Source organism: Scatophagus argus, chromosome 17 (assembly GCF_020382885.2).
Source record: "Scatophagus argus isolate fScaArg1 chromosome 17, fScaArg1.pri, whole genome shotgun sequence".
In the NCBI taxonomy this organism is placed as follows: domain Eukaryota; kingdom Metazoa; phylum Chordata; class Actinopteri; family Scatophagidae; genus Scatophagus; species Scatophagus argus.
Genome location: NC_058509.1, coordinates 5,942,275 through 5,968,033, shown reverse-complemented (window position 1 = coordinate 5,968,033; position 25,759 = coordinate 5,942,275). Strand labels below are relative to the sequence as shown.

General features: G+C 43.3%; 1 protein-coding gene across 4 annotated transcripts in view; it reads right to left on the bottom strand.

The window, feature by feature from the left end:
• The window catches only part of samd12 (sterile alpha motif domain containing 12), a 120,575-nt gene extending 96,754 nt beyond the window's left edge, over window positions 1–23,821 (bottom strand). The window contains exons 1-3 of one of the 4 annotated variants that reach the window (XM_046417431.1): window positions 23,637–23,821; window positions 7,831–7,893; window positions 5,832–6,040 (exon numbers count right to left, since the gene is read on the bottom strand). In XM_046417431.1, coding sequence (XP_046273387.1) covers window positions 5,832–6,040; window positions 7,831–7,893; window positions 23,637–23,649 — 285 coding nt within the window. In that variant the 5' untranslated portion in view covers window positions 23,650–23,821. Of the gene's footprint in view, window positions 1–5,831; window positions 6,041–7,830; window positions 7,894–22,780; window positions 23,235–23,636 lie in introns of those variants that run through there. The other 3 variants (XM_046417433.1, XM_046417435.1, XM_046417432.1) reach the window with 3 other exon arrangements.
• Window positions 23,822–25,759: the final 1,938 nt, after the last annotated feature.

The following is a 25,759-nucleotide window of genomic DNA, read 5'->3' as shown; positions in this document are numbered from 1 at the left end:
AACTGAGAAGCGTTCAGGCACAAACACCACGTGACCGAGAGAGTGAATTTGGCAGTTGCAGTAGTTGTTTCCCTTGCGTCGAAATTTTCGTTTTGGCTCCAAGATTGTTGATCGCAGGGTCAAATAGCTTCACACTCAATTAAAAATGATGGCTACAGCAGCAATTAGCACATATAATGACATTGTTTTGTCAATAATCTCCTGTATTTTGTGTTAAACTGACCACAAAGACCTTATGACATCAAATAGATGTTCTTCAGAAGTTTGTTTTCTTCACACAAATAACTCAAATTGAACCTCAACCCCGGATTCTTCCCCCGACAAAAAGAAGTGGGGAGAGTTCATTTATCGAGCAAAATGCATTCAAGGGTGAAGCAAATACTCAATAGCTCTTTGACAGCCCAAGAGCTGGTACCTTCGTTCAGATGCAATACATGTGTCGAGCAGCCTTCATTAGGAGTGATATTGTTTGTTGGATAAAGCACAGCTGTGTTCACAACAATGCAATACCAGTTCATTGTCCAATCAGGTTTTGAAAAACCCCAAAATATGAGACGTCAGTCAGAAAGGTTGTCAGGAAGAAGCTCAGCTCACTTCTTCCATACGCGACATACTGATTTATGTGAAGGAGACTGAAGGTGTGATGTTGTTTAATGAGTTGGATACTTTTGAACATCGCTTTGCTGTTTATTTTCAGATAAAAGAGGTGAGCATAATGAGGTTTAGTATTTAAACTTTACAAAGTCATTTTAAAAGACTTTTTCTGTGTGCTTTTGATTTCATAGGGAAACATTTTGGACAAATCCAGCACTTTTTTTTTTTTTTTTAATTAAGAATGGCCTCAGAGGGGACGGGCGCACTGTGAGAAAAACGGTTTTTTGACTGTTCAAATGTATTCAAAAGCATTCAGCCACGAGGAAGGCCTGTGTCGTGTTACGCTGGATTCCTGACCATTTCACCTGTGGACCAAAGTTTGTCCAGGTCTCTCCAGGGACTATTCTTGCCTAATGTTCACCTTCCACACCTCTGGCTTTAGATTCAATTTAATCTTATGTCCAGAAGTTCTCAGTGTGACGGAGAGAGACTTCTTGCCTGGTGTAACACCAAGCACCTGCAGATAAACATCAGCAAGACGAAAGAGTCGGTTGTGGACTCCCACCAGAACAGGAAGTCACCCACACCTATGAGCCTTCAGTGTGAGGAGGTGAGGGTGGCGGAGTCATACAGATTTCTGGGAGTGCACCTCAACAAAATGCCGGCCTGGTCGGACAACACTGATGTCCCGTATAGGAGGGGACAGAGCAGACTGTCCTCTCTTAGGGAGGCTCAGGACTTTCAGCGTATGCAGCAGGCTGCTTCAGGTGTTCCATGAGACCGTGGTGGCTGGCCCCCTGAAACAGGCTGCTGAGGGGAGGGATGACGTCCAGAAATCAGGAACATACTGGTGATCCCTTCTCATCCCCTACATGAGGAGAGGAGCGGCCTAAGTAGCTAACAGCTTTGCAGCTACACAATGCCGTCAGCTGTGAAGACCCTGGTCTCTGCCAGCTCAGTGGTCTCTGAGGCCCACAGCAGGATGGTCACCCCTCTCGGATCGTACACTGACTGTATGTGTGGGGTGACACCCATAACCACGGAAACTGTTTGCTCTGTATATACATTTTGAACCACCTGACTCATACCTTTGCATATGCTGTATATTGTTCATGTTTTGTATTCTGTGTTTTAGGAGTTTTTGTTTCTAGTAACTGTATTCTTCTTCTCTTTTTCTTTTTACTATTCCTTCTCATATCGCTGCTGCTGTGATTTCCCCCACAGGAATAATTAAAGAGCTATCTGTCTCTCTATCTGTTGAAAGTGAGAAACTGAACTTTTATGCAGCTTCTCACTTGAGCAGTTTTACATATAATTTCCCTGACTGAAGCAGCATTTCTGTAGTCTTTTAACCTCGACTAATAAGTGATTTAATGTTAAAAACTACCTTAAATAAAGCCAATATTAAATTGTTATCTTGTCATTCATTATCTGTTTATATAGCAGCATCTGCTTATGAATGATTCTCAGGTGACTATATGGATACACAACACTTAAAAAGACCTCATGTCTGTTCACAACTACATTAAACTGTGTTAAAATATTTATTGAATGTTTATGTACAGCTTATACATGCTCAATAGTGGGGTTAAAATAATGTGTATGCTTGTATATATGCTTTATAAATTTAACTCTGACTTGTCAGTTTGCTTCTTTTCTTGTTTTGTTTTATTTAATCGTGTTTTTTTTTTTAAATAAATAAATAAATAACACCAGAGAACGCGTAAGGTCACTTTAGACTGTGATCCTTACACTACATCCTTAAACTTGCTTACGTTACAGCAGTCAGATCCATTGTTGCACACTGCCCTCTAGTGTCACAACTGAACACTGCAGCCATTTCTTTTTGAGTGTGACTGGACATAAAAGTGCTGAAGGGGTGGAGGAGGAGGAGGAGGAGGAGGAGGAGGAGGAGGAGGAGGAGGTGGAGGAGGGCCGCTGCCATTAGTGTCATGTTGACTGAGTGAATGGCCGCTGGAGACACGGAGCCCAGTGTCATCAGCCTCATCTCCACTGCTAATTAACAGCACTGGCATGCTCTCTCTTCCTTTCCTTTCTCTCTGACTCGCTCTGTTTCCCTCAGCCAGAGCTGGCAGGAGATGAAAATTCCCTGTATTAATTAATCCGTTACATACAGGAATGAGGATGAAACCCAGATATGTCTGTCTCTGTGTGTGTGTGTGTCCAGAGACCTGACAGAATCACACGCTATGCTGGGTAAATTTAAACGCCTTCATAAGAAACCTCCGTTAACAGGCATCACCAACTTTACTCTGGCACTTCAAAGGAAGCACACAAAGCCCCCTCACAGGGGCCGACCTTGGGATTCGGCAGGTCCTTCAAGCATCGCGGGGTGCATCGGCGCTAAAAGGGATTCTCACCTCGGGCTTGATACTGATTACAGCTGAGATGAGCTGATTTTCTATGGTTGTTTCATGCCTTGTGTTTAATCTATGGCTAAGCTTTGGCTCGATTACAAATCCAGCCAGGCGGAGGATACAGCTCCAGTCCGATATTTAAATATGACAGCAGCTGATGTACTGAAGTGACCAGCAGTGTGCTTTTCTACAGGTCTGGAAGTATTACATCTTTACGTTTATTCATCTTCATCTTCAACAAGTCCTGACAGGTGAATGTGTGAGCAGCAGTGAGCTCAGATTTCTTGTTCAAGTTGATATTTGATTACCTGATAGCTCCTGACTCAAATTAGAGGTTTCTGTTTCCGTTTCCTCAGCCCGTCACAGTCATCGTACATTACAAAGAACATTTCCTTTTTATATTGTTGGATTTTTGACGTCTTATTTGTACTGTTATGCAGAGAAACACATCAGTCAACAAACTCAGGTATTATATTTGCACTCAGGCCAAACATAACATCTGTTTAACTGTTTTTGCTTCACAGAAGTTAGTTGTTGTCATCAGCCTCTGACATATGATTTCATATACATCCCATTTTTCAAGATAAACATATAAACTGTGTCCTTGAAGCCTTGCAGCACAGAGATAAAAACAAGGTCAACAATATAAAACAATTTCCAAGTTCAAATCAAAACGTCCCTGCGTCAGCTCTTTTAATTATTTGTCTGTTCATCTTGAACTCGGCGGCACAGCAGCATACAAAAGTGTCCAATCAAACGTAACACAGTTGGGATCAGCTTTACATGAGGTACGGCAGCTCGTAAAGCAGTATATGAGTATATATGCTGGATTGCTAATCACATCTGGGAGATTCGATTTAAAATCTCTGTCAATATTATACAGGACCCACTTTTTCACATCAAATTACTGAAGCTGTAGACATTCTAACCACTGTTGACTTTAATTGTTAACAGTGACGTTAATGTGCTGCAAACCTCCCATCTGGCTCTTAATTAAGCTCAAACCCTAATAAATGCTATCTGGCCTGTAGCTGTGTTGCATGATAGAACAGATTGCGATACTAAGTAATTACAGTCTTTATGCACTCACTGCCCTATTCAATTTCCCCCCAAAAGAGAAAAACTTATTCTTAACTGCAATCTAGAGACACAACACTTCAGTCATTTCAATTATGTCACACACACAGGCCGTCCTCTGGGTCTCTGATGCAGTTCGTGTTTAGGCGTAGCTTCAGTCTGAGTGATGAAATAAAACTACAAGATGATGTCCACAAAAATCCAGACAAAGAATTACCACATATTAACTTAAACTTACAACACAACACAGAAAGAACAGACCATCTACACTAACACTGAGTCTGTGTGTGTGTGTGTGTGTGTGTGTGTGTGTGTGTGTGTGTGTGTGTGTGTGTAGCAACTGAACCCTGGCTGGGCTGTCTGTCTGGCATTTCAAAAGCTCATCCAGGGTTTACACAATCCATGTCTATGTCTGACTCAGAAGTACTTTCACTTGACTGACAGCTGATTACCACAGAGGAGAGAGAATATGAGAGAGAGGTGTGTGTGTGTGTGTGTGTGTGTACACATATTCCTGTAATTGTGAGGACCCGTCTGTCTTATGGGGACAAATCATTAAATATTGGGGTGAGGACTTGCTTGCTTTAAGGTGAGGTTGAGGTTAGGGTTCAGGATCGGGCAAGTAATGTTTCCTGTTATTATTAGATGTGGTTAAGCCTCCAGGAAATGAATGCAAGTCTGTATAATGTCCCCAGAAGTGATGGAAACACAAGTATCTGTGTGTGTGTGTGCATGTCATGAGTGATGGCTCACTTCTCCACCCACTGTCCTAACCACCGTCTATTTCTGGAGAGGAAGTAAGGAAATTATTCTGCATAGCTGATGATGGATCCTTTGATCTATCAGAAACGCTGAGGAAACAGTGGAAAACGCAGCCTGAAACAACAGCTTGTCTTCCCTTGTTTATTCCCTGTTAAATTCTTTGTACTGAAGAGGTGGATGTGTGGAACATAAAGGATTATTTTATTTAAGTGGGTGGTTGATTTCTTCTGTGCATGGCGAGCAGTCAAATTAAAACACAAAGATGTTTTTGTGCACACACTCTTAATTCTACCACAAATACACTCAATTTAGTCCCAAATAAATGTGTTATAAAAAGCAATGCCAACACCACAGTGCAACCGGGCCTTCAATATGAATTTCTCACAGTCATATAAACAAAAGCAATGGGACACCTCTTTATTATTGAATTCAGGAGTGGGATGGGGCTGTTTCTCAGGGGTTGGGCTCAGCCCCTGACTTCCAGTGAAGGGAAATCTTAATGCTTCAGCATACCAAGACATTTTGGACAATGCTATGCTTCCAACTTTGTGGCAACAGTTTGTTGAAGGCCCTTTTCTATTCCAGCATCTATTCCAGCAAGCAAAGCTCCATAAAGACATGGTTGGATGAGTTTGGTGTGGAAGAACTTGACTGGCCCACTCAGAGTCCTGACCTCAACCCCATCCAACACCTTTGGGAAGAACTGGAACAGAGATTGTGAGCCAGACCTTTTGGTCCAACATCAGTGTCTGACCTCAGAAATGCTCTACTGCATGAATGGGAAAAAAGTCTCAAAGTAACACTCCAAAAACAACAAATAAAATCTTGTGGAAAGCCTTCTCAGAAGAGTTAAAGATGCTGTAGCTGCAAAGCGAGGGGACTAAAAGTGATGTCATTAGATTGCCTGTTGGTGTAAAGATCAGGTGTCCCAATACTTTTGTCCACACCGTTTAAGGTCACAGTCACAGTGTCCCCTTCTGGACTGCTCTGGCATGAAGTGTTGCCAAACGCTTGTCTTACCCGTGTCAGCTCAGACTCAGAGACGGAGCGATGTGGCGGCAAGCGCCGCTGGTACACGGGGGGGCTGATGTCCTGGTAACTCGGGCTGTCGTCATCCAGCAGTACAGGACCAGCGTCCACCGACTCCTCCTCTTCCTCCAGCTGTGAAGTCACATCCTCCGGACACATCTGGTGGTCGATGCCATTCTGGCTCAGGTTGCAGTGAACAGCTGTGTGGAAAAATAAATGCCTGCATGAGAGGCGGGTCAGGGTAGACAACTGCAGTCAAATATATTCTGGAAGTATGATTAAATTAGCACTCAGTAAGTACATCGTATATGTATTCAGAAATATTTAAAATGTAATCACTTTGGATAAAATTACTGTAATATATTAAAATTGCACTAACTTACTGTAGAAGTATTACTCAACTCTTGAAAATTAGTTATTCATATTAGTATTAGAAAATACGTTCTTTTCAGTGTGTGGCTTCCAGAACAGCACAGTATCACATGTTTAATAGTGTTCCAAATAAATTTTAAATGGATTCAAGTGGATTTCCACATGCTTTAGAATTTAGGTCTAATGATGAGACTTCCATGTGTGGGCATGTTGAGTCCTCCCACACCGGATGCAATACTGCACTTATTCCACTAGATGGCAGCAGAAAATGAAAGATGGTGGGTGAGCAGTTAAGTCACATACCACACAGTCTGTAATGTAGTATAGGCCTGCTGTTTTGGCAGATAACATACAAGAACCGAACGCACTTAAGCATCAGCGACACCCGTAAATGAAGTCGTTACAAGTTGTGTGCTGAGTTAAACTCACTGAAACTGAGACAAGCTGCCGCAAAATGGAGGGTAACTTTTGAGATTCTTCTCGAATTTTGACTCATGAACAATTAAAAACACATCCTTGTTGAATTCAGTAAGCTTTTCTATTTTAACCTTCAGCCTACTTTTGCCTTGTCTGCTATGATCAGAATCTGTTGCTGGCTCTTGGTAGCAAACTTTAGAATATGTTACTGAGTTATTTTGTCTTTATTAATTTTCTCTACTTATGCTACTGTAAAACTGTATTTTTAAAATGTACATTTTATCCCGTCATTGTGACCTGTGGCCACTTGTGCTGCTTTCCATCTCTCAAACAAAGAGAAATCTGAATGTTTCTAAGTGATATGCATAAAGATGTTGCAGTAGCAACGACTCCCTCCATCTCTGCTGAGCACTGCAACGCGAGACAATTGTGTCAACTAAAATCTCACACACAAGTAAAGTGAATTTGGTATGCATGCTGTCATCTCTGAGTGTCAACACATACTTATTCAAAGCCCAGAATTAGGATGCGCTGTGGAACTGTTTGACATCAAATCCAGAAACACGTTAATACAGATGATAAACAGGATGTTTGCATAGATTTTGCAGATGTTTGACTTGTATAATGGGCTTCTCAACCTTGTGCCATCTCAACCCGAGACTGATGACTGAGCATTACAACAGCAGGTTTCATCTTCAGCCAGAACGAAGCAGTTTTTTCTATGAAAGCCTATGCTTTTGGGGAAAAAAAGGGCAGCAAAAACAGGCAAATAGACTGGGCCTTGGGCCTTTTCGCGGCTATAAATCCAAGTAAAACTCTTTCATGTTCTGACAAATTGGCAGTCAAGTTCAAATCTCCAGCGGACGACTTAGAAATAAAGACAGGCTTTAAATCCACTGAATCAATTCCCATCCAAGTAGGGGTGATTATGTTTCAGCGGAGGCTGGACACTGCGGACGAGAGCTTTCAGGAGACGAAGGACAAAAGACACATATTGGCAGCAGTTCCTTCTAATAAACTTGCATTGTAGCACTGTGCCTCAGTGGAGTGATTATTTTTAGTCTTGTTTTTCATAGCAAGTGTCAGGCTCAGGCACTATTTTCGTCTCATCAGCCAGCGACGCGGGCGCAGAGGCGGCAGCTAGCAGTAAGTCGCGCGGTGTCACTGAAACAGGCCATTTGTCATCGTGCAATCTGCCCACCTCTTTTTTCTAAAAACACCGAAGGGAGCCGAGGACCCTTTTCATCACCCCTGAAGGCTGCAGCTGCAAATTAAAAGTCAGAGCAATGTTGTTGTTGTTTTTGAATTGTCTAAAGAGAGCAAGAACGACATGGAAAACAGAAAAGCACATCACACAGACAAAGACACACCGGCAGACATCAAGCAAGACACTTTGTTGATATGTACATACTGTTGCAGGCAATGACTAGTGTCACTGGTTACAATAAATGAATGTTTGAATGGAATTTTTTTATTATTATTTTATTTTGTATTTTGTATGGTGCACAGGAGAGAGAAAATCCGGAGTCAAATTCCTTGTATGGTCACACATACCTGGCAGATAAAGCTGATTCTGATTCTGACTCAAATTGGCACTGAATTAAACAGAAGTCTGGCCATATGTCGGCCAAACAAAAATTACAGTTTGTTTGCACATCAAGCCCACAAAAAAGCCAATTAGAGACTTATGTCACGCCACCGCCGCCCAGCAGTTACAGCAATCGTGACACAGTTCAGAATGATGGGAACAAGACAATAACAGCAGCAACATCTGTGCAGCTGTCATTCCACATAACAGGAGTGTGTGTGTGAGTGTGAAAGCTGCCGTAGGTGGTCCTGTCCTCTGACGGCGACGACGTGCCGTGCAGAAACAGAGCAGGAGCTCAGTGAACGAACCTCCCTGAGAAACATGTCCGCCCCCCCCCCCCCACCGTGACCTTATATCACACCTTCCTCTCAGAAGTACTTTCTCTTCTCTGTACTTTGACTGATTATTCCAGGGACGCAGGAGTATTTGTTATACGTGCTGTCAGAGAGCACTCATCCCTGCACAGGTTTCTGTTGGAGGACTCAAATTGGAGATGTGGGAATTTATGCTTCTGAATTCATTGCCAGCTGCACACTGTCAGAATGCCAAAAAAAATGAAGTGAGGTAAAACAAAAGTGGAGGAAAGCACATTTATTCAAGCAACGAACTCTGCGGGGTTACTTTAGGCTTCTTCTCCAATATATATTTTTATTCCACTTTATTTCTTTGTCAAAGAGGCCAAGATTTCAGGTTTATAAAATACAATAGATTGTTAAGGATTAAACCAGCCAGTCTTTGTTTCTATAGTGGTCAAAAACCACTATACATATTTATATATATGTATATATATATATATATATATATATGTATAGTGGTTTGTGGTTGGGTCACAGATGTTTCAGATGTCTGTGAGTTGTTAGCAGCTCTTCCAAAGAAAGTCCCCCTCACTCCGAACTTCTCAGACTGTTTCATTTAAATTCTGTTTGGGGCTCTCAGAGGAAAACTTCTCTCACAGTTTATAAAGGCAGCAAGAAATAAAGAAAAAATCGAATGAATACAGCGTGGCAGACTTAATCATCTCATGGCCCCTCAGTTTTATCCTTTGACTCACTACAGGGAACCCGACCCCCTGGTTGGGAACCGCTGGGCTAAAACTTGTGAAGTAACTCACTCCGCTTCAGTGCCGCTGGTATTAACAATCTAATGATCTTTTATTTATCTTTTATTGCTAGCAGGTTAGATTATTGAGTCTCTGATCGTCATAAAATAATTTACGGATAATTCAGAACATAGCAGCTGGGATGTTGACCAATACAACTAAAGAGAGATCACATCACCCTTCTGCTTGCAGCTCTTCACCGGCTACTTAGAAATGATTTAAAGTATTTTTATGAGGCCTTGCATAACCTCAGCCTCTTATATCAGCCTCAGCCACAAGAACCCTCAGATCTACAAGTAACTCTTTTGCAAAAGTGTCCCACAAGATACCTAAACTAAACTGGAAATATCTTTTAAAATTGGCCTTTAAATTTAAGCTAAACCCTTTTTGTTTTTGTTTGGTGAAAGGTGCTGTTACAGTTACAGTTATTGATAGCAGATGACAAACATGGCCAGCCTGCTTTGTTTTGGACCCCGATAAGAAACGCAGGGCTTGAGATGCCTCGTTTAAAGCAGGGAGAACATACATGAGTGTGTCATGTCTCAAACAAAGCCAACTTGAGATGCGTAGCACGATGCATCGCTCCCTCTCACTGCCTCTTCACCCCTCTCGCCTCGCCTCCCACCGGCTCCCGCCCGACTCTCTTTGGCTCGACCCACGGCTGCCGTGCAACATCTCTGGAGGAGAAATGAATTATACATTCTCGGCTAAAAGCATCTAAACAATGGTACCAGCAGACTAAAGGGATAGAGGGATGACAAGATGATGAGGGGGGTTGGGGAAGTGGAGGCACACACAGGGAGGACAGTTTTGTTTCTATCCTTTTAAAAAGGAGGAAGGGGGGGTTGGATGGGGGGACCAGGAGATACAGAAATGCTTTTTTTAACGGCAGCGGTTACTATAAATAGCAGCATTACATTCTTCTCCGTCTCCTCCCTGACATGCGCTGTGCAAGCATTGTGAGGGAAGAGAGATAGATGAGGGAGGAGGTCTGCCTCCTTCCTCCCTCTCCTCTTTATTTCCTCTCAATGAGATTTGGTAAAACAAGGAGAGATGAGGGGAGAAAATGAATGAATGGAAGCATTAAAGAGCAGCCACATCCCCGCACAACCAAATTACTGAGAGGAACATTGAAAGGAATTGGATTAGTCTTCTAAAACTGCGTCTCTCTTAATTGCGGTACATGGTTACCAACTCGGTCATACATGAAAAATACCAGCCGACAAGAACACTGCACAATGCGTCCGTGTGTGGTGGGGCACGTAATCCGAATCTGCTGTTTAATCTTAATCTTGTATTATTACACTGAGATTCTAAGACAGATGAGTGCTGCTGAATACCCACAGATGATGATGTGAACCTTCACTGTTACCAAGGCTGCATCTTAACCAGACTCCACATCTCATCCCAAAAATGCTGAACGTATTTAAGGCAGCGAATCTTTATTGAGATTGAGAATTGTCTCTTCTTTTTTTCTTTTCATCCTGCCAATTTGGCTCAAATCGACATCCTTCCGATCCACTTGTGTTTATTCTGCCACAGCTGTCAGGATCATTTCCTCAGCCACTTCAGCTTTCACCCAGCGAGTTCAGCAGTTAGAACAGCACATGTGTCATGATGTTTCCAATCTCTGCATTATAACAATACTTCATACCGTCTACATTTTCTCAATCTCCATGCTGCCATCTTTAGCTGTCATTTTGCACGCGTGAAAAATAGTTTAGACTCAGAAAATGGTCAGAATTTCTGTACAAATATGAAACTTTAAGAATATAAAGATTTAAAAAGGGAAAAATTCAGGAGATTCTTCTTCAGGCTGCTTTTTGTTTTCTCTCTGGTAGTTAAAGCGCAACTGTGATTATTTTCATTATGATTAATTTCATTTTCTCAATCAATCATTTAGTCAATGGAAAACAATGAAAACTGCTTTTCCAGACTCCTGCATGAAACACGGAAATCCCAGTCCTCAAACTGGAGAAGCTAAAACCTTTTCTTGTTTCTATCTAGCAATGATCAAAATACGTCCACTATCAGTTTTCTGTCGATTGACTAATTGTTTCAGTTCTACATACTCCAGAGGTAACAGCAGGAAAAGATCTCTTTCATCTCTTTGGCATTTGAATAATTATTTAAATGAAATCATGTGAATAAGAGGAGAAGTGTCTCCAACTACACATGATTTTAAAAATAATTTGGAAACCGCTTGACTTTTACAGAAAATCTTAATAGCGGAGAAAAAAGTAAGTCGAGTAGTAGTTAAATACATGTTGTAAAAAATTACAATAACCTCCCTTTGAAATGTAAATTAGAAGCGTGGAAGAATAACATAACATCACATGGAAATACTGAAGTAAAGCGCTACTAAGCAGAGTGCTTAAGTAAATGTACTCAGACATTTTAAGCACTTTAAGCAGGATACTCAGCTGTATAACTCGCTAAGTCATTTGACTCACGAGTGACTTCTTTTAACCCAACACTTAACAGGGTCAACATACGGACAGAAACCATTGATCTGTGATTATTTGGCCTGACATCCCTCTCTGTATCTCACCATAAAATTTCCCCCATGGCAGAAACCACGGCTGAAAGAAAATGCAAGGGAGAAGCAAAACACTGGTTTTCTGCACTGACTCCAGAGCCTGTGGTTTCACAGCCCGAGCTGGTTCAAAGTAAAGCCAGTAGTGGGTCCATAATCAAAAGTGAAGTTTGCTCTGTGTGGGCGCTCAGGCTCAAAGTGATCTCTTTCTCTTTGGCTGACTCTCAAAGTAGGGAAGAATGAATTGTTTGTGAATAGAATCAACTGTATGACCCAGAAACAAAGCCTGCAGATAGAGGCCAGGGTAAGCCAGGCCAGATGACTGTGGAGATTAAACCAACTCTGCACTGCAGCTATGACACCTTTGTACTTTTCCCTGCTTCCAGGGGCGTTTAGCGAAAAAGGTGAAGCGACTCACAATCCGCTAATAGGCCCCGTGCACAGGACAGGAAGGACGTGGAGCATTCATTCTCAGGACAACAGTGCCAACAGATGCTCTTGGGAATTTGAAGAGGTGGTCTGGCACCAAAACTGGCAGGATCTGAGCTAAATGACATTTCAGTCATCCACACAGCTGCTACTCTTTTTATATGTTAACAGTGGCTTGGAGCTGAATCACAAATCAGTGCAACTCGGAAAATAACTAAGCAGTTCAGGAATGAATGTGTGGATTGGCACATATTTTTCACGGAGCTGGTCAGCTTCCTCCATCTGTCTCCACATGCATGCACAAATTTGCATGCATCGACAACAGACACAAAGATGCACACACACACAACCTGCAAAAATGTCCTCCTCCAGTAACGCGGCATGAATTGCTGATTCTCACTCAGACTGAGCTGGGAAAGTGAACAAACCTGGCAAACCTACACGGGGTGTCAACTGAGTCCAGCCTCTGGTCTCCAAATTAGAAAAACTAATGTGAGAAGAGAGTGTGAATGTGTGAGGAGAGCGCGCCTGAGGACCTTGGAAAGAGTACTTCCATCAGTGCAGGACAGAAGACACAGTCGGATCCTTGTTACACGCTTACAAAAGTACTAATTAGACTATCTTTGAAGGGTAGAAGGAGACAGGCAGAGGAGCACATCGCCTGCAGTAGAGGATGATTTTGGACAGGAGCCCGTAGGAAGAACTCGCTGCTCAGTGAGATTAATTTCAGGAGGAAACATTTGAGGATCATCTCTTCTTTCTTGTTTATTCTTGTTCAGAGCTCTTCAGAACAAAAGTCTCTTGCGAGGTCTAATTTGAGTCAGATGACTGATTTGCGAAAGAGACGTTTGTTTGGAGATAACCACCAAGGGCTGAACTCTCTCAGCATTAAGGCTGCCTATCAAATGGCTCAATATGTCTCGTAGTGATCAAAATATGTGCATAGCAATGAGTAAGGACTGTGCCAAAAGTGGGCTTCAAATCCCTGCTCAGATTTGTAATCTTGTTCACTTAGCTTTAAAGAGATAACTCCTAATTTTAAGGGGGGAAAAAACGCTGCTACTGTTACACAGTTTTATTGGATTATTGATCACTGATTATAAAAAGCTCTGTTAAGGCTGTGTTTGAAAAACATTCCTCAATTGAAAAGTCTGGCAATTCCTACCTAAAACAGCATTAAGAAGATCATTTTGTGTCAGAAATGTCAGCTGGAGACACGTAATTTGTAGAACTATTTTGTGTGCAGTTTAGTTTCTCATCACTGCGCTGATGCCGTTTGACTTATTCACACCTGAAGCAGCCACTTACAACCTTCTCCTCCTGGCTAATGAGCACCTTCATTGGAGCAGTAAAGAGTTAACTGCCCAATAGCACCTCAGTAATAGAGCTGAATTGGAGCTGCAGACAAAAAAGGGCAGAATTAAGTGTCGCCTGTTGCCATGTAAATTGTCATCCTTTCAGCAACATGTTGCAGCGATCTGCAGTCTACTTTGAGCTGATTTTGAGTGTCAGACAGGATGGGTGCTGCTGCCTTCACAGGAATGTGAGATCACGGTTATGTAAGGCAACAAGGTGTTCTGCTTCGAGCATCACATGGTTCAGGTGTTACTGTTTCAAGCACCGAAATAAGTAGGGCATCGGTTACACTGACGTATCCGTGAGTCATTAAGTGACCTGCTGTTTGTTTGTGGCTTTTCCTGCAACATTAAAATGCACCAGTCTCTACAGTCTGATTCATGAGGCACAGGTCGGCTCAGGTAATGCTCACTGGACACAGCATTCAGTCGGGCAACTCTGTTTTCGCTATTTAAAGGCACAGATTTGAATCAATTTGTTGCCACTATATGCTTCATTAGTGAGCTAAGGGTTCAAACAGCCCTAAGAGAAGAGTCTTCTCTTTTTCTGTGTGCTTTTATTTAAATGTTTGCTTTGTCTTGGTTGCAAGCTTAGCGGGCTGGTGCGACACGGGTTAAATTCGAGGCTGTTGCATAAGTGTAGCCTGGTAATACATACGTGTAATGATCCATTACTAACAAGTTATGGCATTTGGAATTCTTGCCAAGGTCCGTTTAGGCTTACTGGTTTAGCAAACTCATTAATGCATATGAAGCCTACTCAAGCATCTCACCGGTCAGGCCTGAGTGAGAAAAGAGAAAACCTGCAAATTACTGGATGGATTACTGAAATAGAATAAAAACACCAGAGCAGTGTGTACTTAAAATAAGAAACGCTTAAACGATGCCTTTTGGCATTGTTATAAACCACATTTCTTTATTTGCTTATTAGATAATGTGTGCATATGTCAGCTGTAGAGACAATGCAGATTGACTGCGTGACTAACTATCAAAGTGAAGTCATGTGACAAGTTATCCAGCCAGCAAGACTTTCTGTGGGGCTCTTAATTCACCCTGACATCCTATCAAAAGTTAACTGTGCTCAAACTTCACAGACTGCCCTCTGCAACCCCGGGGCCAGATCAACTATGATTGGTTGGTTCTGTGTCAAGCAGGCGCAGATGTGCTCAGCTTTGAACATTTCTCAGCTGCGAAGAGCGAGGGAGTAAAAAAAAAAAAAGAAAAAGGCAAGAGAGATGAAGTGAGAGGGGAAGAGAGAAGGCGAAAAGAAGAAAAAAAAAGTTGTAGGGAGAGAAAGTGAGAATGAGAAAGACAGAGAAAATGAGTCAGAGAGACCGAGCTAGAGAGAAGAAGACGGACTGAAATGACCCACTTTACGGCACAAACACACACACACACTCACACACACACACACACAAGCTAAATATAACCGCGGTTCGCTTTTGCTTGCCGTGAAGCATGTATCCCAGGCATAAAGCTGTTAACGTGCTCTGCTTCAAAGGCAGACAGTAAAAGGACGACGAAAATAGACTGGTTTAATTTAAGGCCGAGTAACATCTATAAATATTTGATGAGAGACACAAACTTCCTCTGTTTGGAGACAACAGGAACTGCTGCGTTACGTGCCGTCAGGATCTCGACGGCACGTAACTGCGGACTTTGGGTCAACAAATGTGATCAGAACAAAGCATTTCAATGTCAGCACTGATATGATGTCAGTACCAGCATGAAGACACAGCTGTTGTAAATGTCTGTGTCTGCGTGGGAGGATAAAATGCTACCTTGTGTCTTAACCTTTCTGCATCCTTGGCCTGCGATTTGTCTGCCAGCCACCAACTCGACCATCAATACGCAGCCTGCAGGTCCCTCCCTGCTGCAGGTGGCCAGAAGCCATTCTCACCTCTCATACTCACCTGAAATCCTCACCCACCTACAGACCTGCACCCTCTGCACCCACCTACAGACCTGCACCCTCTGCACCCACCTACAGACCTGCACCCTCTGCACCCACCTACAGACCTGCGCCCTCTGCACCCACCTACAGACCTGCTCCTCTGCACCCACCTACAGACCTGCTCCTCTGCACCCACCTACAGACCTGCACCCTCTGCACCCACCTACAGACCTGCACCCTCTGCACACACCTACAGACCTGCTCCTCTGCACCCACCTACAGACCTGCGCCCTCAACACTCACCTACAGACCTGCACCCTCTGCACCCACCTACAGACCTGCTCCTCTGCACCCACCTACAGACCTGCGCCCTCTGCACTCACCTACAGACCTGCAGCCTCAACACCCACCTACAGACCTGCTCCTCTGCACCCACCTACAGACCTGCTCCTCTGCACCCACCTACAGACCTGCGCCCTCAGCACCCACCTACAGACCTGCGCCCTCAGCACCCACCTACAGATTGCTCCTCTGCAGTCAGGCTGAAACCTCTCAAACTTCTGTCAAGTCAAGTCTGCACAGGTGCTGGATGTTACACCTGAGTATGAACTGAAATTTCTCCAAAAAGTGTTCTCAATGGTACAGCGTGGAAACTGCCAAGTTACAACAGAACAGCTTTCCATTTACAAGCATATATTCACAAAAATAATTAATAATTAGATGAACTGTGGCTAATCCAAGTAAACTGCTGCATTCAGGACCTTCTCTCTGGAAGACAATTGAGACTCCCTTTGTGGATTTTTGGAGCCAAAAGGAACCCGTGGACTTCATGGGACTTACCCATTAAGTCTGCAAGTGCAGCAAAGTCCAGAAGCTTGGGTTCAGCCTTAATCTACCTGCTCTTTTGCCTGCCAGACCATCTCAGCTTCAGCAGTCCAGTCGTCTTCTTCCCGCCTGGTCTGACTTGTCATGACCTTTTCAGTCTTTGTGGACTTTTTGTCTGCCTGCTTTGTCCTTTTTGTTCCAGTTGCCTTTGTTTTGCCTGCATTTGAGTCCCCACTACACGATCGCCAGTATATCACAGATATTATACTCCATACCAGTGCTAGTAAGTACTTTTACTCAAGGACTGTACTTAGATTCAATTTACACACTTGCACCTCACTTAGTATTTCCATGTTATGCAATGTCATACTTCTACTCCACGACATTTACAGGGATTTACTTTTACACATAAGAGTTATTTTTACATTCAAAAAGTATACAAAGCATCCGAAATATGCTCAATATTGACAAACTATAACATGGTCTAACACGGTTAAAAACAGAATAATATAAGATTCTAGGAGCCATTCTCCCTGATGAGTACTTTTACTGTTGACACACTGGAATTTTTACTTTTAGAATTTTTTTGCATTTCTGCTTTTACTGAAGTAAAAGATGTGAGTACTTCTTCTATTGCTGCTCCATCCATGGATAATATGAAGACACTAGAGTGACTCTCGCAAACATCTTATACTTCAAACTATTCACACAAACATTACTGTTGAGCTCTGTAATTAACTGTAATCTGCTGTCACCACCCCTCCAAACCCGCTGTACAACACAACACAGTGTGACAATCACAATCAACCATTTTGGTCTACATTTTTAAGTAATTACAGCCCGCCATCCAGCTGTTCGCAGATCATGTGATGCACTGCTGTATGTGACGTGTTAGCGTCTGATTTCAGTCTCAGATTGTTCCATCCCATGTTGCCATGACACTCTTAAGACTAAATTTTCTACATGAAAATTCTCTACAATTAGACACGTGTTCAATCTTAAAAGCCGTCAGTGGAACGAGCTCTGCAGCACACGCATAATGACTGTCTTCACCTGACACCGACTCCCCTCCATCTGTGCCCAACTCAGTGACACTCAAACCGTCTCAGATCTGCAGCTTCAATCAGTCAGCAGAACGGAGCCCAGAGAACTTCGCCGTCATCAGGGACCGGAGCTGACAAGCCGCCAAGTTTCTGCACTCGACACAACGAGGTGCCAAATGATGCAGAATATTCACAAAAAGCAAAGAGGTCGGCATTTGTGAGAGAGGAGTGAGGCGCACAAAAGCTGGAAGTGCTTTACAATGGCAACATGATTGATGATGATTGACTGGAGCAATATTTATCTCTTCCCCTGAGTTTAATCTGCCTGATGTTCATCTTAACCAAGGTCGATAAAACCAGTGGATACAGTAGATTTTGTTCTGCCCTGTTTGGTGACACAGACAAGGACTCACACTGTCAGGCAGGTTAATGTTGGAGTGCATTAAAAAAAGGTCGGATCCTGCAGGGAATTTGCATAAAACAAAGACGACACGAATCTAAAGTCCCCTCACCACTTAGCTGTCGCTTATCTGCATATTCATCTGATCTAAATGTGGAAGAAGTACACCTTTCTTTTCCCCCCCACGCTTTCATCGTTGTGCTTCAGAATGTGCAAGTGTGTCAAGTGCAAAAACGGCGAGAGGCTCACAATTCAAGTTGATTGAGCCGTGGCACAAAGCATCCCGAGGCTACAGGTGACACTTTCACACTGCGAGTGAGAAATCTTAGTGCAGGCGTGACAGGAATATGGAAATAACCGCAATTCCCACCACCGTCTCCACTGAGCTGCACTCAGTATTCTGACCTGTGGTCATGGAAGCTAACATCGTTTTTAAATCTTGAGAATGTAGTTCTGCTTTAAATTACAAGAGGTTTCCAGATCAAGTGCCGACTTCATCAGACGTACTTGGACTGGCCCTTCGGCATCAGAAATGCTATCGTTCCATGTGAAGTTCTGGAGGCATTTTGGGAAATGTCCTCTTTCATTTTCTTGACGGGAAGCTCTGAACGTGAAAAGCATGCGGCAAACGGAGAATATTTTGACATTTTTGCTTGAAACATTGAAACGTTTTCATACTTCACAGTCTGCTGGTCTACCCCTCTGACACAGGACCATGCCAAAAAAAAATGGACGCTCAGTATTAAATTTACTGCTCTATGATTATGATTTATTCTCCTGGCATCAGCTTTCTTGGTGTTTTACTTGTGCTTGTGGAACTAATGGAGTCCAGTCCCACAAATTCTGCTTGAAAACAAAGTGTCTGTCAGATTTATCCACCAAAGCACTGGACTCTCCCGGCTTAACCTCCCCTTGGATTCGTTTCTGTCAAGCTGGCAGTCAGACACAGTGATGCAAGCTGAGCCAGCTGAAACATTCAGGCCAGAGACAGTTCAAATAAAAATGTAATGAGATACAATCGTGAGGCAGATTGTCTCCTGGGTACAATGTAGGAGATGCTAAGTCTGTTGATGAGACTCTAAATGTGAATGCTGACATTGCTGGAGGACAACTCTGTCCACTCCTACTTTTTTATTCCTTCTATTTTTTACTTTCTATTTTTATTTTCTACTTATCTCTCATTCTAGATTCCACACAGCAGCACTTAAGTGCGGTGCATCAAACATGGCTGACGGGCGATTACACAACACCGCTCTCCTCTGACATTTCCTCCATCTCCTGTCATCCTAATACCACTTCCTGCTGAGTAAGGTTGCTGCAATGCTCCTTCACCGCAACAACTCCCGATTAACTTGGGTAAAGATGTAATCCTGTTGCACCGGCTCAAATAAAGATGTTTATTCTACTAATTCTATTGCTGGGCCAGAACCTGGGGAGGGATTTGAGATGAGTTCTTTCTGAATGGGTGCACAGGCAGGCAGAGCAGGGCAGGACATATCAAAGAGGCTTGAAGCACAGAGCAGCCTCAGCCACGGGGGTAAACATTGCTGCGGCTGGACGTGGGGTCAACTCCTCGGCTATGTGCGCATGTATTTACATTACACAAATGCTCCTGTCACATGTTTGTGTTTGCCTATATGAAACCTCACTTTTCAGTTCCTGTTCTGAGCTCGCGTTGCCTTTTCATAGCCTGCCTAATATGAAAATAACTCAGGACCGGGAACCGTTGCTGCATATCGTGCCTCTCGTTCGTCTTCGTATCCTATTCGCGTCCATGCTGTCAAATGACCAGTACGGGTAAAGAGCTGTGAAAGTGTGGGTGTGTGGCAGATTAACCTTCTCTGAGGCAACTCTGGAAAGAGTAACAGCAGGAATAATTTGCTCGTCTGTCCTGACAATAAAGCAATTGCTGGTCTTATGATGCCAGTACACTCCATCAGAACTGCTGATGCACACCTTTCAGACCACTTCTGTAAATTTCTGAAACCAACAATTTGACATTCACACGCACACACAAACACACTTCATCCTGTGCAGAGGTGAGAAAGGATCGAGGGTTTGAATTCATCTCTCCAGCTTTCTTTTTTCCTCTTCTACACAACTCTCTCCATCACCTTTCAAAAGACACTATGAATGTCTTCCAGGAGAGACTGTGCACCATTATCTCCTCTCTGTGATGGACATTGCCTTCGAGTGCAGCTGCTCAGATCAGCGATAAACTCTTCTGACTTTGACTGACGGCTCTTTTCTCGTAACATGGCCTTTGATATGGTTAGAGCTGGATATAAGATCACACAGTGAGTCATGACTTTGTCCACATAAGCTGTACATGAGACAGCAGTACTTGAGACCATGATGTCTCCAAATGTCACCCAGAGGGGTCATCAAGTACGTGGACAGCAGCTGCACAGCCTAATTAGTTCAGTCAAAGTGATACGAATCTGTATTTGCTGTTGCATTTTCCAGGCACAAGCAGACTCACACTACCCGATGTAGTCCGTCTCAAAGGGGACATGTTAGATTTCCTGTCCAACATGATGGAACTTTCTGCAAAACTCTTCTTGTCTTATACCTTTAGCAGGTTGTGTCAGAGACGCTTTCTGACACAGCAGTACAACATCTTGTTCAAGCATGTGATTTCCAGGATGGACCGTCAAAGGATGTTACAGCCCAGCAAAGCTTCTTAAACAAATTGTATTGTAGAATCTGAACTAAAGGCTATTATTGAATATTCAGAACCTGGTCAAATCGTTCTCAAGCGTGTAAATCAAACCTCTTGCCTGCTTGCAGTATCATCAGTAAAGGGCTTAGCAGAAATTTGTTGAGTTTTGTTGTCTTGCAGAGGCTAAATTTGCCAAACACGGCTGTCAAAGTGCCTTCCAAAGTAAAGCTTAAAACAGCGAGAGGCACTCTCCAAAGTGCTGCTGTCTCAAAGAGCTTATTGTCTTCTCATGTGTTATAAATGATTAAATATTTGACCTATATTCTCTGTCTTTGGGCTTGGTGGAGGAAGCACCGGAACAAAAACCAGCGACACTGCAGAGATGTTGTGATTTCTCCCAAACGTCGCATCTTAAATTGAAAGTGATGGCGCAGCAGCGAGCTTCGTCCAGTCCTCTGGGACATAAACAAAAACAGCTTTAATTATGTACAGGACCTTTTGGGTTTTCTTTTTTTGTAAACAGTTATTTTAATACAATCCTCCCGATTAATCTACTACTCATTTAATCTGCAGAATGTGATAAAATAACTGCTTTATCATCTAAAAAATACTCATAAACCTTTTGAGTGTTTAAAAATAAACTGTCATTTAACCAAACAATGAAGACTTTTTTCGATTCGATTGTCCAAGCAGTCACTCCGTTCTTTCCTAGAGATGAATAACTCAATTTCAGAACAAAAAAGGAAATTAAGTGGAGGTATCTGAAGGCACCTGAAATGCGGGCCTAAGAGGCCTCAGTCAGACGCGGTTCTGCATGCTAAGGTGTATTTTATTAGCTCAGCGTGGGTTCTTTGTGTAACATCTGAAACTGAGAAGTAACCCTCAAAACTGTACTTTATCAAGTACTGCTTTCCTACACAGTATCCTAACTGACTACAATTCTACCTTTCTCGGCGAGGCAGAGCGATCTCATCGCTGTCTTCAAGGAGAAAGTATTTCAAAGCGTCGTATTTCAGCCACAGTGTGGGGCTCTACAAGATGTTTCAGCTGCTCGAGCAAAATCTGATCTGACCTTGAGCGTCCAGAAGTGCAGGTTTTCTCCCTAATTCAGTCAGACGTATTAGTTACAGCAGCTTCAGCGGACACGACTCATAATTCATCTCCCTCTCGTAACACGAGTCAGTGAGTCGCGATTGAGTCCTGCTCGAACTGCTCGAGTCACGAATTGTACCGACTCTGCATAAAATGGCAATATGAATAAGTGAAATTGTTACATTATTGTATCTAACAAAGAGACACTGTTAAAATATTCATCTGTGTAAGCCTGGATGAGAAAAGACGAGAAGGGGATGAAGCAAAGGATAAATCTGGATAAACCATTCAGCTCTGGAACAAACTGTGCGCCTGCAGGCAGCTTCAGCACCCACCTCCCTCTGTACCGCTTTGAAAGATGAATCTCAAGAGATGCATGAATGAAACTACACAGGAAGGTTTGCTGGAAGGATGGCGGGGCTGTAGCTGCTGTCGTGCTCACTGTATACCATTAAAGACCCGCTGCATTTCAGGCTTTGATGCAGGTGGCAATATCTTTGCATCTGTGGGTCAGCTGCGATTACGAAGACATCACAGCACAACTCGAACAAGACATGTCTTGATGTCTTGATCTCAGAGGGCGCAAACAGAGAAGATGCTGTTAAAAAGGTGTGTGTTTGTGGGGGGGGGGGCCTCCAGGAAAGCTTTCAGGTGGACCTCAAGTTGAATATTTCTTATTTTACTTTACCATGAGTTGTTGCCTGGTGAGAGAAGAATGACAGCAAGAAAAGAAAAAGAGTTCGGTGCCCCTGTCACAGTAAAAATGTCGCACTAAAATCTAAGAGAAAACAGGAGATTGCTGTTTCACATGGGTCTATTTTCGGGTCCTTAACGTGGGAAAATGTGCTGCAGAACATGCAGCTCTTCCTGTTGTTTTACTCTGCCCTATCCCTGTCAGCACATGCAAATACTGACCTGCAAACAGATTAAAAAGTCCACTTTTTACAAATGTCAGAAGAGGAACAGGTGAGACAGGTTCAGGCCACGCAGCACAACACGGTGGACAATGTGTATAAAACGTCCCATAATGGCTGTCAGAGATGAATAACCTGATCTGGAGTAGGTATGCAGGAGTGCCACTGGCTCATACCTAACATACCTGCATGGGCAAACAGCGGACTGCACCAGAAAAGCCTTTGGAAGGAGAGAGTCGGCCCCACTGCATGCATGCATGCATACATGTGACAGCCCCCCTTCTTCCTCTTCCTCCTCCTCCCCTCCAACATACCTCTCATCGGATTCTGGATCCACAAGATGCCGCCGATAAGGTGAGGAGATTGGCCGAGCATCCCGAGTCCCTGACTGTCACCGTCACTCTTTTTCACCTCCGACGTCCGGAGCCCCTTAACCGGCTGCGTGCTGACAATCACTGGGAGAAGCCATCGACTTCACCCGGCGCACATGTCACACCACCTGCTGCCAGATGAGCAGCCTCAAGACTGGTTCGGCTGAGCGCACTCTTGTTGCGCCACAACACGGTGGATGTACCCGAAAATACTAATTTCGCCTTTTTGTTTTTTTTTTGGTTTGTTTGTTTGTTTGTTTTTCCACAAAACAACCCCTGATATCAAAACATTTCAGCACCGCAGAGGAGCTCCGGTATCCTCCTGCGCGGCACAGCGAAGATGATTATGCAAAAGAACTGAACGCTCCTCGGTCGCAGACCTGTTAACCAGTGTTGTCTCCAAACGTGCAGCTCGCGACCAGGCACGCGCGCACACACACACACACACACACACACACACAGTAGCAGCAGCAAAAATGAATACAGAAAGAGGCTGCGCGTTAACACGAGTCTTTAAGGTGTGTTATCATGTACCGAGACGGTGAGTATCGGCGTCTTACACTGAAATAATAAGAGAAGATGACCAGGACAGTGTACGTAATGCGGAGAGAGCACATCCTGCAACATCACCCAATCACAGCCTTTCATAGTTGACCCGACTGGGTTGAGCCATTCACACCACACAGCTCTTATCATCACGGTAACTATAACTAATAGGCTATTGTCTGACAGATTTAAACGGAAGCAACATTTTTAAAAAAACACGGCCCCGTGGACAGCACGGGGTGAAACGCCTTACCTTCGACAGCCATTGTGCTACTCCACAGATTTGGGCATCACTCGCAAGAGAGCAGGCGAAATATAAAAGTCAACGCTCTCTCATTGTACCTTGTTTGGCGTGTTATCATCACTTTGCTGCGGGCAAGCCGGAGCGCACACAGCTGCTGCTGCTGCCGCGCCTCAAAGGATCCTGGGAAATGTAGGCTCAGCGCTTTGTGGAAGCCAGGGAAGGGACAGACAAGGCAGTTTGAAAACACATCCCCTCCGTCTGTCCCCCACCTCACTATCCCTCACTGTGTGTTGTAAAAGCCATATGTGTTCCTATACTGTCGGAAAGGCAAGGCACAGGCAATGCTTTCCCATGCAATTAAACACATAATGATTTAGATTAAAACACACACAGACCCGGGAAGTAACCAGAGAAAACAGACATTTATTTAGTTTTTTTAGTATTATTTTTTGCAATGGGCAAAGTTTGTCAGCCTTTTTCTTCCAGGAAACAGGGGTCATCACACCCTCGTCACACCTGACTGATATTCTAAAATTGCAAACCCACCACGGGGAGGAATAGTTTATTTATCTATCTATCTATTCATTTATTTATTTTGGCTGATATTAGATCCCTTATTATATTGCTCTCTGTCTGTTCAGTAGCACCTGATTAGCTTAGCTTAGCACAAAAACACTGCACGCACATTCACAGAGTTAACGCAACTGTTTCCATCCGAGGCTGTGAAAACTGACATTTATTTCTGCCTCAACTTGTGCTTTAAATTGTTTGTATTAAATTTACCTAATACTTTACCTTTACCTAAACTGCTACCCTTTCACCTCTGCCGGCTCTGTCTATTCAGTATACATGAAAGCCATCGATGCTCAGCCTAGCGAGAATCTTCCTCTGTAGGAGTCTGTAGGGGAGCTGGGTGGAGGCGTTTAGTCGGGGCGAGCTGGAGGTAAACTCAAACGGAGTAAGTCTGGGGTTGGCTGCGAGCCACCCGCTGGCGCTTTGATAGTCTCATAGTTTCGTCTGACTTCTGACTGGGGTTACGGTTGAAGTCAAGGTGACAACAATGAAGCCTGCTCCTCTCTTTGTGTCCGTAGGGCAGAATGCAAAGCAGCAAAGCCTGTCTGCCATCCATAGCTCAGCTTTGTGCGCTTTCATATGCTTTTTGTGCTCCACTGGCGCACGCAATAAAACAGCAGCTTATTTTTTTATTTTTTTTTTTTAAATGACTGGGTGTAAATGTGGATAATCAGGTCTTCAAACTGACAGCTTCAATAAGCACTGATAAATCCTCTTTGGTATGCTGATTAAACAGAGTAGTTTTAACAAGACACACCTCTCACCTGAAGAAACTCAGTGGGTGACTAAAAATGCATCTTTTCTTGCTGTCTGTGAACATTGCAAATGAGCTGTACTAAAAATACTGACATCTAACTCCAGTCATGAGGTCATTACATTAAGCCACGTTTCAAAGTTAACAACAGTGTCTCTAAGGAAAGACATGCAGTACAGGTACTGCGAGTACAGTACAACACATAACAAAAGCAAGCGTCACACAGGGCTGAGCCTACTTATCTGCCCGTCTGCATATTTAATAGTGAGATTCACTGCTGATATCCTGGAGTGATGAATCAGATAATGTGTGCGACAGCATGAGGAAGTCTGTCTGTCATTACACTGCATACTTCTTGTGCGTGACATGCATCGGCTCACACAGGTGTGGCTTTGAGGTCTGCTCAGCCTGCCTGAGGAGCTTCCCCGACATGTTCCAGTATATTCAAATTAGGTTAGTAAGGAAAACAAAACAACTAAATGAAGAGTAGAAATGAAAAGGAAATTGTATTTATGGGAATAAGTGGCACCTGCAAAACCAGTTTGACCATACCATGTAATCTGTGTTTTTTAAGTTTTAAGCAACTTGAGGACAAAAGAATTTTGTGTTTAAATCCCTAAACTAAAACCACCCTAAAACCTGGACAAGAAATTCTTATGGTACATATATGTGTATAATAATTTCCCTTAAAATTTGTTGCCAGCTTCCAGTCTTTATGCTAACCTAAGCTAATCATCTGCTGGCTCCAGTTTCATACTTCCATAATGCCAAATTTCTTTGAGCAGCACACACACATAAACGCACA